At 47.5% G+C, this 12,546-nt stretch overlaps 1 protein-coding gene across 2 annotated transcripts; it reads left to right on the plus strand.

The window, feature by feature from the left end:
• The first annotated feature begins 6,478 nt into the window (after positions 1–6,478).
• Positions 6,479–11,938, plus strand: PRDX2 (peroxiredoxin 2). 2 transcript variants are annotated; one of them, XM_088474011.1, is made up of 6 exons: positions 6,479–6,760; positions 7,185–7,314; positions 8,145–8,298; positions 9,937–10,059; positions 10,178–10,308; positions 11,666–11,938. In XM_088474011.1, exons 2-6 carry the CDS (start codon positions 7,212–7,214, stop codon positions 11,749–11,751), a joined length of 597 nt encoding a protein of 198 aa, XP_088330137.1. In that variant the 5' UTR covers positions 6,479–6,760; positions 7,185–7,211; the 3' UTR covers positions 11,752–11,938. The 2 variants fall into 2 exon arrangements, with proteins under 2 accessions (XP_088330137.1, XP_088330138.1); XM_088474012.1 differs by having other exon boundaries at positions 6,480–6,760; positions 7,207–7,314.
• Positions 11,939–12,546: the final 608 nt, after the last annotated feature.

A 12,546-nucleotide genomic window follows, 5' to 3' on the forward strand; every position in this document is an offset into this window, starting at 1 on the left:
AGGGACTGTGGATGATGGAGAAGAGGATGTGGCCGGGATATGAGGGAAGGAGGATGATGGAGAAGAGGATGTGGCCGGGATATGAGGGAATGTGGATGATGGAGAAGAGGATGTGGCTGGGACATGAGGGTAGCAGGATGATGGAGGAGAGGATGTGGCCGGGTTATGAGGGAAGGAGGATGATGGAGAAGAGGATGTGGCCAGGATATGAGGGAAGGAGGATGATGGAGAAGAGGATGTGGCCGGAGTATGAGGGAATCTGGATGATGGAGAAGAGGATGTGGCCGGGTTATGAGGGAAGGAGGATGATGGAGAAGAGGATGTGGCCGGGTTATGAGGGAAGGAGGATGATGGGGGAGAGGATAAGGCAGTGATGTGCGGTCAGGTAGAGCCTTTCCTGTCATACTTAGGTATACTGCAGAGTTTTGACTATAGAAATTATAAGAAAAAAATATATATATTATAAATATCTTCTTTGTATTATTCTAATAATTTTCATAGCCAAAACCCTGGAGTAAAGAGTGTATGGCAGGTGAGGCACTGCCTCCCCTGTCATCCTTTTCCGCACATTCCTGATCAAAACTCACCTAATTTCCAGCACTATATACTGCTGAACCTTTGTATAATGCCCACATGGACCCTCGGATTCATATATGTATGTGTATATCTGATACTAGCCAGTGCCTCCCCAGCCATTTACCTCACTGCATGTCACTGGGATAAGGCCGGGGCGTGAGGGAAAAGGAGGATCAGTAACATGATCAGCCATTAAGTAGACCAGACTGCAGCCTAGGACCTGGTTGAGGACCAACCCTCATTATTGGGGCATAGCCTGAGCAATCATGGACAACTCTGAGATGTACCCAGCTCCTACCAGTACTTTCAGCTTTGTGACACTGTGGAATTGGCACGTCAGTGTAGAGGAGCTGTCATCTGGACTGTAAAGAAGATGCAGGGGTCTATGGACCTCATTCAGAGTCGGTCGTAAGCAGCCGCTTGGTCGTACGCCTAACGACCGAGAAACTGAAAAAGGAAGCAATCGCACAGCCGCTCGGTCGCAACCAAAGTGACACCCATACATGAACAATACACCTCCTCTAGCTAATGAGTGATAGCAGCTAGCGATCGAGTCAATCGTCAGTCGCTGTATGTTCATTTTCTTCTGATGGTTGCGGCCGCTTGTGTTGTGTTGATGCCCACAAAAATAAAAAAAACGCATAGAAAAAGCCATCCCCATGAAATTTATTTACTCTTATTATTCGCTAATGCAAACGCAGCTGAATCAATTACATGCCAATTAGCAGTGTTATTAGCTTCATCAATCGATTATTAGCTGCTTGCATTGTGTGGCTCAAAATAGAAACATCAATCCTAACATCAGTTACATTTGATACTATCGATTGTACTGTGTGGCTTGCGGGAGCTCCTACCTCACCTTAAGCTGTACGATCAGCCAGGCCTCTAACCTGCTCGCAGAGTGTCGTTTTACTACTTCCGGCCTTCTAGGTCGGTCGTAGCAGGTAATTTATGTACGCCCCTAAAACGCCCTCAAAACGCTGAGGCACGCCTGCGTTTTCAGACCACCACCTCCGTCAACACCCACAAACGGCCTTTCATGTCAATCAACTCTCAGAAGCCACTTCCTGCTTGTAAGCCGTATGATATACAGCATCTTGGATCGCAAAGCCTCGTACGCACATGCGCACAACTAACCGTACGCATGCGTGGTTTGGAAACATCGGATGCGTATGACCGAGCGGCCGCTTACGACCGACTCTGAATGAGGTCCTATGTGCTATGCCTTAGAGAGAGCTAAAGTGGATGGAGATAAAGGGGGCGATTCAGACCCGGACGCAAAGCAGCGCACTTTCGCTGCCATCAGGAGCAGGGTATGCAAATTTCGCGATATCACGGCAAGGTTTAAGGACGCCCTATATGTCTTAGAGAGTGACGAAAGAGCAAACGCACGCCCGTCTAAAGACGCCCACTTTTCTTTCTTAGCACACGTCATCTCCAGGAAGTGTATGATTAATCAGTAACAGCGAGAGCCATCGGAGCTGCTCGCAGCCCTTGAGGTAGACCCTACCCCCCGCGCAAGCACTGCGATCACTGCAGGCTGAAATACAACCAGGTAACGTGTACAATGACGCCTCCATGCTAATTATGCACGCCGATGAAACGCCATTAGAACACACAGGCACGCCTGCGTTCACACATCCACACCCCCGTTTTCAGAGACCAGCCCCTGATACCACCCACAAACGTCACTATCTCTCACGCAAATTAGCACTTAGTCTGTGCGCGACGAGCACTCGATTCCAGATCGCAGTGACTGGCTCTCGCACTGCGACACATACGCATGCGCAGTCGGGCGGCTATCGGCCATAGCGTGCGTTCGCGGCTTAGCGTCTGGGTCGGAATCAGGCCCAAAGTACCAACTAATCAGCTCCTGTCATTTTTCAAACAAAATGACAGGAGCTGAAAGGTTGGTACTTTATCTCCATTCACTTTATCGCTCTTCAGAGCTGAGTACGTAGATCCCGCAGAGCGCATAGGACGGAATTTTATGTTAAGTAGTTAATACTATTAATAATAAGTATAATGCTACATTGGTTTCGAGAGCTGATGTTTTGAGGTAAATGGGAGTGGGGGGGTACATGGGTTGCAAGGCTATAGGATTATTATTATTATTTATATGGTGCCACAAGTTTTCCGCAGCGCCTTACAAAGTACAGAAACAAATAGGTGACCAGTGATTTCCAGCACAATACAATACAATGCAGGACAAGGACATGGATAATATACATTGCTACATTAGTGACCACAACACCCACATAAGCAGCAGAGCATAAATAACCATGGCCCATATGCAATTAGAAGCGAAAAGCCGAGATCTGCGAAAAAGTATCGCCTATTGCGACCCTTCGCCAGGCGGAAACTTATCTTCGTATTCAGTTCCATCCGCTTTTCGTGTACGCGGAAACGCAATGCAATGTAATAGGCAAAAAAGATTCGCCTCTGAATAGGAGAAAAGAAGTGTAATTTTTTTGTTAAGGGGTGCAAAGGTGGGGAAACCACTGAGAACCCTGGGGACAGCCCCCCAAAGGACAACTGCGTAAAAAGTACTAGTAAAGAACACCTCAAAAAAGTACTTTGAATTTTGGGGCGAAAAATCACAAAGTGGGGGTACAAGTTCGAAAAGTAGCGAAATAAGGTTCTGGGGGTGCACTAAGAAGGGGTCAAGTGTTTTTGGGATTGCAGGTGCTTTTATGAGGGTGGAAATTCGCATTTATTAAAACTGCACTTTATAGACATTAAAAGATGTTTGCACCCATTTTCAGGTACCCCAAATTTGCCAGAACTACTTATTTTCCACTAAAAATACTGCTTTCTGCCATTCTTCACCACTTGTGCAAAGACGCTAATTAGTGGCAATTGTGTGAACTTAAGTACCCCAAACAGTAGTATTAGGGCTAATCGGGCACTACTACATTGATCCCCAATGTTTCTGCATCTTTTTGGGGGGTTTAGGCTGATTTCCCCAATTCTGACACCACTATTCACCTGTTCTGACATCGCGTGTCGCCGTTTTCGCATCTTTTGGAATTGAATAAGGCGAATCGCGGGTACGCGCACGATAAGTTTCCACGGCTAAAATACGCGATATAGGTGAAAAGTCTGGCAGGTGAAACTTTATCGCGTACGTGAAACTAATTGAATAGGGGCCCAAGTGTTAGGTGCCCTAGTGGGAAGTAAGAAGTAGATGGAAGTAAAGAGAGGTACAAGAGGGCCCTGCTCGTAAGAGCTTACATTCTAAAGGGGAGGGGCAGTCAAACAGGTGTGACACAGATGGGGCAGACGGGGAGGAAGGACTATGTAGCAGTAAGTTAGGATGAGAGCTAGAAGGTATTAGTGAAATAGTGGGTCTTGAGAGCCCGTTTGAATGATTGTAGAGAGGTGGAGAGTCTGATTGGGAGAGGGAGAGAGTTCCAAAGGTGGGGAGCAGCACAGGCAAAATCTTGGAGGCAGAAGTGGGGTTCATTGTATTGTTATGAGAAGAGACACTTAAGGATACATTCTAAAACAGACAAGTGATGGTGTTACCCATAGCAACCAATCAGATTCCGTTTATAATTTTCTATTATGCAATAGAGTAATGATAGGTAGGATCTGTGGAAAGGGGGCCCTAGACTGCACACCCTGAAAATATATATAATGGGAGGTGCTACCTGTGGAGACTATTGTTGCAAACATACAAAAAAGAATAACAGATGCACAACTCCAACATTACTAATTATATATAATAATACATTTTGCAATAGAATTTTGCAAATAATAAAAGAGGTTTTGGCATAATCATGGCCATGGTTATGGGCCTACCCACCGCGCCCAGGTAACCTCTGAGGTCCCTAACATACTGGGGTTGAAATCCTCTTGAGGGGTTACAGGAGCGCTATTACGTTATAGTATACTGACTGTTGTTCTCCGGAGCATGCACTTGTGCTTTATAGATCTGTATATATGTCATTATTATTTTTCTGTGCATTAGTAATGTATAATACATGTTGAAATTGTGTTTTTGGAACACACTTCTAAATGCATAACCTACTGTTACTATAATGCACTCTAGTCCCCATCATAACATGCTGGCTGAGCTTGGTAACTTGTGATCTGAGGGCCTGATGCAGACCCGCTCGCGAGCGAAGGACGCTCGCGAGCGGGTCGATGGTGGCAGAATGCGCACGACGGAGGGAGCTCCGTCGTGCGCATGCGCGAGACCCGGCGAGCAACGAGGAATTCGTCGCTCGGGGTCTCGCACCAAAGGGGGCGTGCTGTCGATGGTGAGTGACAGCACGCCCCCTTTGGTAGGCGTGCCGGGAGCGTGGCTGCCAGACGGAGGCGTTCCCATGGGAACGCCTACCGTCTGAGTCCGGCCCCACTGACATCACTAGTGATGTCAGTGGGAGTGATTTTGGCTCTGATAGTGCCAAAATCACTCCAGGGCTTGCGCTCACCGAGACCCTACCGCAGGGTCTCATCGCAAGCCCGATGGTCGCGATGGTCTTGACCATCGCGACCATCATCATGGATGCTCGCATAGCTGTGGGTGGTAACCCACAGCTATGCGAGCGTCCAAGAGGCTGCTCCATTTTTAGGGAGGAGGGCCCTGATTCAGAGCGAGCGCTCTGGTCAGAGCGTTCGGCTCTGAATCAGGCCCTGAATTCCTCTGCTCAGCAAACCTCATTAAGATAATTACACTCATTATAGAGCCCACTACTTGTACTGTGCAGGTGGCTTAGGATGTGTAAAATAAAACAAAGGCTATTCCCAATGCATTTTGCTTAGTACCTGTGGCTTTCCCTTTAAACCAGGGGCAGTTCATGTTTTATGTCCATCAATAGGTTTCCATTGTATGTACTGCAGAGGTCACATGCCTCTTATATACCAGAAGACCCCTTTATATGCCATTGCACACTTCCATAAACCCTTATATACCTTCAGCCAATCTTGAGGCCATATATATCCCATCAGACTAAGGATGGACATCGATGGTCGATGTTTGCAAACCATCGATGTTTTCTTGCAATGGTAGCGATTTTACCATTCAATGGCAGCATTCCGGTGTTTGCTGCCATCTAATGGTAATGATTCAATGGTGTTGTGATGGATTTCTTTTATATATTGCTGAGAGCTGCACTGTCCCTGCCTGCAGCTCTCAGCATCGGGCACCTTGCCCCACCCCCGATCCCACCCCAGTGCCGTAACGCCCCCAGTTTCGTCTCCTGCCAGCCATAAAATAGGGCTATTGCACACGGGCAAGAACGATCTTTTGCGCATATCAAATTAATATTTTTTTTTTATCTAATACTTTTGATGCGATTGTTACCATTGCATCGGAAGTGTTGATGGTGGAAGCCCAGCCATCGTTTCATAGTGGGCTTCCGATGTCCATCCCTACATCAGACACATTAAAAACTGAAACTATGCCATCAGACCAGTGGCGTATCTATAATGGGTGCAGTGTGTGCGGGCCCCCGGGTCCAGGGGGCCCCGCACCGCACACACTGCCGCCACAGCCATTTTTCCGGCGTTCTGCGCATGCGACTCCGGGCACACTCTAGTGTCCGGAGTTTACTAATGCTCCGGTGGCTGGCGGCCAGCCACATCAGTCGTCTGCCAGCCACCGGGGAGAGAGGAGGGGGCCCCGCACGGGAACGCCCCTGCATCAGGCCTAGCCTCCTCAACAGACTCCACCCCCCATTCAGGGCTGCTTCAGAGAGTTCCCCGGCTGGTTTTTCCATCCCAATCCGCCCCTGGTCACTAGCACATGTTATAGAATGTACATGAGTAATGCAAAGCATGCGCCCACCCAGTGAGTGCAGACGGGGCGTGTCTGTGTCACATGATCACATGTAGGTCTCTCATTGCTCCACACAGCCCTCTTTCATAGCGGCGCTCTACAGGCGGCAGGTGCGGGCGAGCTCATCTGTCAGCGCAGAGAGGGGGGAGGTCACCGCCAGTATCTTTCTCCTGACTGCCATACGGCGCTCCGCAAATAGCATCTCTGTTATCTCCTTCCATTGTAGAGAATGATTTAATAACACGAACTTTGCCGCACGGTGTCCGTTCTTACATCTGGAGCGGGGTGGTCGTCCCCCGTTTCCAGACCAGTGTGGTACGGCCCGAAGCTGTATAAGGGTCTGCCCTGCAGTGGGGGGCCTGGTTGTCATTCAGTACGTGCTGGGATACGGAAGGAGTGGTGAGTAATGGCAGGGCGCTGATGTTGCGTTGTAGTATACTGACTATTATTCCCTGGGGCATGCACTTGTGCTTTATAGATCTGTATATATGTCATTATTATTTTTCTGTGCATGAGTAATGTATAATAAATGTTGAAATTGTGTTTTTGGGACTCACTTCTAAATGCATAACCTACTGTTAATGTAATGCACTCTAGTCCCCATTATAAAATGCTGGCTGAGCTTGGTAACTTGTGGTCTGAATTCCTCTGCTCAGCAAACCTCATTAGGATAATTACACTCATTATAAAGTCCATTACTTGTATTCTGCAGGTGGCTTAGGATGTGTAAAATAAAACAAAGGCTGTTCCCAATGCATTTTGCTGAGTACCTGTGGCTTTCCCTTTAAACCAGGGGCAGTTCATGTTTTATGTCCATCAATAGGTTTCCATTGTATGTACTGCAGAGGTCATGGCAGCAGGGAACGCTCACATTGGGAAGCCGGCCCCAGATTTCCAAGCCACCGCCGTGGTGAAGGGAGAGTTCAAGGAAATCAAATTGGCAGACTATCGGGGTGAGTAAGCTACACATGTATTGTATGTTATTTCCCAGCATACCTGCATCATGCATGGGTGAGTGTTGCTTTCAGATGGTGGGTGTCCTAGGTGTAGGTGTTTATGTCCCACCTGTAAGTGATAGAGGGGCACAGGATGTGTGGGGGTTGTCTAAATATGGGCAGTCCTCTATACGTCTGTTAGTACTTTGGGCTTCGGGAATTTATTATATGAAGGGACTATTAAGGTGCGTACTCACTGGGCGATAAAGTGGATGACTGAACGATATCGTTGTTGTTCAGTCGTTCACTACATTGTCCATTTTTTTAACACAAACTAACGATAATGTTGATGCGCTTTCCCGCGGGTCGTTCGTCATTGTCCATCGAGCAAACATGCTATCGTCAGGTTGCTGCACGTTGGGGAATGGGGGAGAGCCTGGCGCTGAACGATATCATTAATGATATCGTTCAGCGGGTGTGCTCAATGTCATGAACGACATTCAGCACACCCTGCCAGGGACACACTAGACGATATCGCTCAGGGAGCATATCGTCTAGTGTGTATGCTCCTATAGTGTTTTCAGATGATAAACTGAATTATTGTATTTTCTATTTTGTTTCTCTATACAATTCCCTATAAGCCTGGATGTTTGCACATTATATAAAGCAGTGATGTTTGTTTTGGAAACCTGAATATTGAAGTAAAGTACATTCTTCTCTTATGAAGATACTTCCTGACTGTCATATGTAAAGCTGTGCTGTGGGTCACGTTGGGCTGTAGCTGAGATGCTCATGTGTATGAATATTTGGATGTGTGGCTCACTGGCTTAGTAACTGTTCTTCGGCAGGTAAATACGTGGTGCTGTTCTTCTACCCCCTGGACTTCACCTTCGTCTGCCCCACGGAGATAATTGCGTTCAGCGAGCACGCCGAGGAGTTCCGCAAGATTGGCTGCGAAGTCATTGGGGCCTCTGTCGACTCTCACTTCTCCCACCTTGCATGGTGAGACCCTACTAATATCTGGCAGCAACTGCGGCAGTATGTAAGTGCTGTTTAATAATCTGCTTAGTCATTCTGCTGTCTAATGAGACTGTAGTTTATGGGGAGTCTCCTACCCTATCTGCTTACACAAGACCGGGAAGAATGACTTGCAGGTCTTTCTCATTGACCTACAGGACTATTGGTTTCCCAGCAGTGAGATTTCCTGGGAAGTAATGTCAGGTAAATGTCTTTGCACACTGATAAAATAGCGTCTAAAGCAGATTTGGTTAAAGGTGCGCACAATGCTGAGACATAGTAATGATCCGTTCATTCTAGTGATCTCTGGTTAATAGAAAGATGTGTGAACTGGGCAGAACACGTCAGAGTGTGTGCGGGTGGTGGTAATCGTAGGGAGCATTTTACCTTATCTCGGCAGCGTTCTGTCTGTCTCCGCCCTGCAAATACAATGCATCTCAAAGTAACTGATCTTACTGGAAACCTTATCTGTGGACCCCAGCTGCTGGTCAGTTACTTTAAGGCTGGCCCATCAGTTTCTGGGTGCATGCCCTTAATCAGCAGAGTCAGGCTTGCATGGTCTGCCATGCTATACATGTCGGGGTTTGATGCTGAGTGTAGCCCTGGAAACCACATTTTGATGATATTGTGTTTGTCATGATATAGGCTGACTTTATGCTCCTAGAAACTGTAAATGGTTGTGCAGTGTCACAATCCCCGTAACCTGTTGCAAATCAGATTTTTGGAACATAGTTGCGCTTCAGTGTTAGTGAATTCTATCCACCCAGGGTATGCAGTCAGGAAGCCGGCGGACCTAATCCCGACAGCCGGCTACCCGACTGTGTAATCCCAGCAAGGGTTAAATGACAGGCGTCTAAATCTAGACGCCTGTCCTTTTACTGACGCCAGGAGACCGGTGCCCAGAATCCCGATCGAAGTGATGCCAGGCGCAGAGCACGGACAGCTGTGGTGGGAGGGTGAGGTGCTCCCAGGGGGGACTTAGGGTTAGGCACCCAACTGGGAGGTTAGGGTTAGATTAGGGGGAGGGCTAGGGTTAGGCCCCCCCCCAAGGGACTTGGGGTTAGGTGGCGAGGAAGGGGGGGTTAGGTTTAGGCACTGGGGGGAAGGTTAGTGTTGGGGACCCCTAAGGGAGGGTTAGGGGGTAGAATAGGTTAGTGAATACTTACCTGGGGACGATCGGGATTTTCATCCTTGTCAGGATTTTAACTGCCGGCCAGGGGTCCCAGTCCTTCAATACAGGGCACTTCTATTAGCCATGTATGTCAATGGCCGGCTTGACCTATTGTGGGCGCCATGCTTTGGCTTACAGCTTCAGTGATGGGTCCATGCAGGAGTGTCAGTGGGTTGTGATCTAGAGAGCGAGTTGGGGAGGTCTGTCCAAAAATGGACAGTGGCTTTTAAAAGATGGTCCCCTGTAGAATGTGACTGATTATCTTCAGTAAGTCCAAGCCCTGCTGAATGTGTCACCTTGTGTTCAGAAAGAGCGAGGGGTCAGAAAGCTATTGCTTGCTTAATGTCTAACACTTGCAGCTGCACAAATGCCCATTGCCTGAGTATTGGTCAGCTGCCTAGTATCCAAGTTACAGCGATTTACATGGTCTTTATCTTTTCCCACCATCTCAGGACGAATGTTCCTCGCAAGGAAGGGGGTCTGGGACCCATGAACATTCCTCTGTTGTCAGACCTAAAACACACCATTTCCAAGGACTACGGTGTCCTGAAAGAGGATGATGGTGTTGCTTTTAGGTAAGTGTCATAGAATTACTTCACAATGGGCATGAGGGTGTAATGGTTTTCATGGGGTGGGTGGAGAAGCAATTTGCCTGATCTGCCAGTGGAACTGACTGCACTTCCTCCCTCTCAGGGGTCTGTTCATAATCGACAACAAAGGGATCCTCCGTCAAATTACCATCAATGATCTGCCGGTTGGCCGCTCTGTGGAAGAGGTCCTACGTCTGGTGCAGGCATTCCAGTTCACTGACAAACATGGAGAGGGTAAGCTTTCAGTCAGCGCTGGTGTATATGATGGTGTTAGAGCTGCATTAGTTGTTAAATGGAATAAAGGAAGACTGATGCAGGGTCTGACTTAGTTCTGGAAAGATTGGCATAACTTGCAGGAAGGGAAATGTGCAGAACTTTAATTTTTCACTGTCCCTATGTCAGACCAGATGTGTCCAAGCCCTGCACCCTGAGCTCCCATAGCAATGCACACTCAAGCCGATTTAGTCTCTGTCATCTATGAAGCACGAGCGCAGAGCACATGTAATGTGAAGGGAGTGACGTTCCAATGTTTGATCCTGTAATTGGAATTTGATGTGTTTTGAGCTCTCGTGTAACATGTTTGAGCTGTATCTCTGGAAATGGCGAGTTTAATTGTCTAAATGTTTATCATGGTCATCGTTTGCTGCAGTCTGCCACGTTTGGTGGGAGAAGCTTCTCTAAGCAGGCAGTGTTTGGCTGACAGATTTGCAGACTTGCTGTGCTGACATGCACTGTCTATTAGATGTGGGCCCAGTGATAATAACATCAACTGACTTTAATCTTGGATTCTTGGCCTAATATCCCCATGGCATGGTCCCCAAGATGAGGCAGGGGCTTCGCCTCTCTAATGCAGGGGTGGGCATTATGTGCCCCTCCAGCTGTTGAACTACACATCACAGCATGCCTTGCAACAGTTTAAGCATAGCCAAATGGCAAAACTGACAGGGCATGCTGGGATGTGTAGTTCTACAATATCTGTGGGGCTGCTTATTGCCCACCCTAGGTCTAATGTATTAGGGGAGAAAGTTCTTGTCTATGTTGGTGGATCAGGGTAACTGTGAACAATGCACTTTTATATTTTGTACCTTTTTGTTCTTGCACTGAGCTGGCTTTGCCAATGACTTGGCTCTTACATAAATATGCTCATTGTCAGGGGGGGGGGGGGGGGGGGATACTAAAGGTCCTAAAAATGAAGTTGGTGTCATAGCAACCATTCTGATTCTGGTGCCCGTTTCTCTATCACACTCTAGAAAATGCTACAGCATCTGTTTTAGAAGCTTTAGTAAATACCCCTGCTATCTCTCTAGTTATGTGAAGTTTTCTCCTGGGAAACATGTGGCATCGATAGTACAACAAACATGGACGTATTACTGTTTTATGATCCACCTGTTTGGACATGAAGGCAGAAATCTTGGGTTGCGTTAATCTTAATGAATTTGTTGGCTGTGTCGCCATACACTATGGCTGAGCCACCTTGGTGCCTTTCTCCACTGTATGGAGGGGACTTCTAGGATCGCTCGTGTAGTGTAATTCTGATATGAAGTTGTTACCTCCCCATATATGATGACCATGTCTCTCTCGCTCTCTGTAGTGTGCCCTGCGGGCTGGAAGCCGGGAAGCCGCACCATCAAACCCAATGTGAAGGAGAGTAAAGAGTTCTTCTCTAAACAAAACTGACGACCCCCCCCCCCCCCCCCCCCCCCCTGCTCCCTTAACACCGTGAAGTGTTCCCTGTGATGGGTGGATCCTGCCCAAAAAAATGTGCACTGACCTATTGTACTGTTCATGCTGACACTCCAGTCCTCCCTCTGCGGGGGGACAGACAGCACTTAGTTTTTCCAACCTAATAAAGTGTAACTAGTTATACTGTCTTCTAGCTCATTTGTAATGCTCTAACTGTATGTGAATAATGAAGTTATTGGCTATGCTGAACCCGTCCATGTAATTTTGTTTAATGCTGGAAAGCTATGGGGCGCGATGTACTAAGTACTGCATCTGAGATGCAGTACATCCCGCCTGTCTTTGGTACATACTGTGCGATATTCTAGGTACATAACACTGTAATTGACCAAAGGGTAGCACTCCTGATAAGACCTGTCCTTAAGACAGACAAAGGGACCCCTGGATTTAACACCAGAAGTCCCTCTGGCATCCTTAAATGCTGTAGGAGGTGATGAGGGGATTCCTCCCAAGGGGAAGCCCATAGGCTTCTATTGGGTAACGCCACCTGAAGATGGCGTAACCCACCAGGATAAAACACCAGAATGCATTGCATTCCGATGCTCTGTACATAAGGGTTATGTGGTAAAATCCCTGAAAGCTGAATTTTTCGGTGGTTTTTACTGCGTTTTCCCCTTTAGTACATCCCGCCCATAGTCTGTAGCTTGGTAGGTGACTGAGCATTTTGGTTCTAATAAAACGAAGATCTATTCACAAGCTGTCTTGTAATCGGTGACCTCTGACCCACTTACT

The sequence above is a fragment of the Taudactylus pleione genome, unplaced genomic scaffold (assembly GCF_031769625.1).
Source record: "Taudactylus pleione unplaced genomic scaffold, aTauple2 ptg000145l, whole genome shotgun sequence".
In the NCBI taxonomy this organism is placed as follows: Eukaryota; Metazoa; Chordata; class Amphibia; order Anura; family Myobatrachidae; genus Taudactylus; species Taudactylus pleione.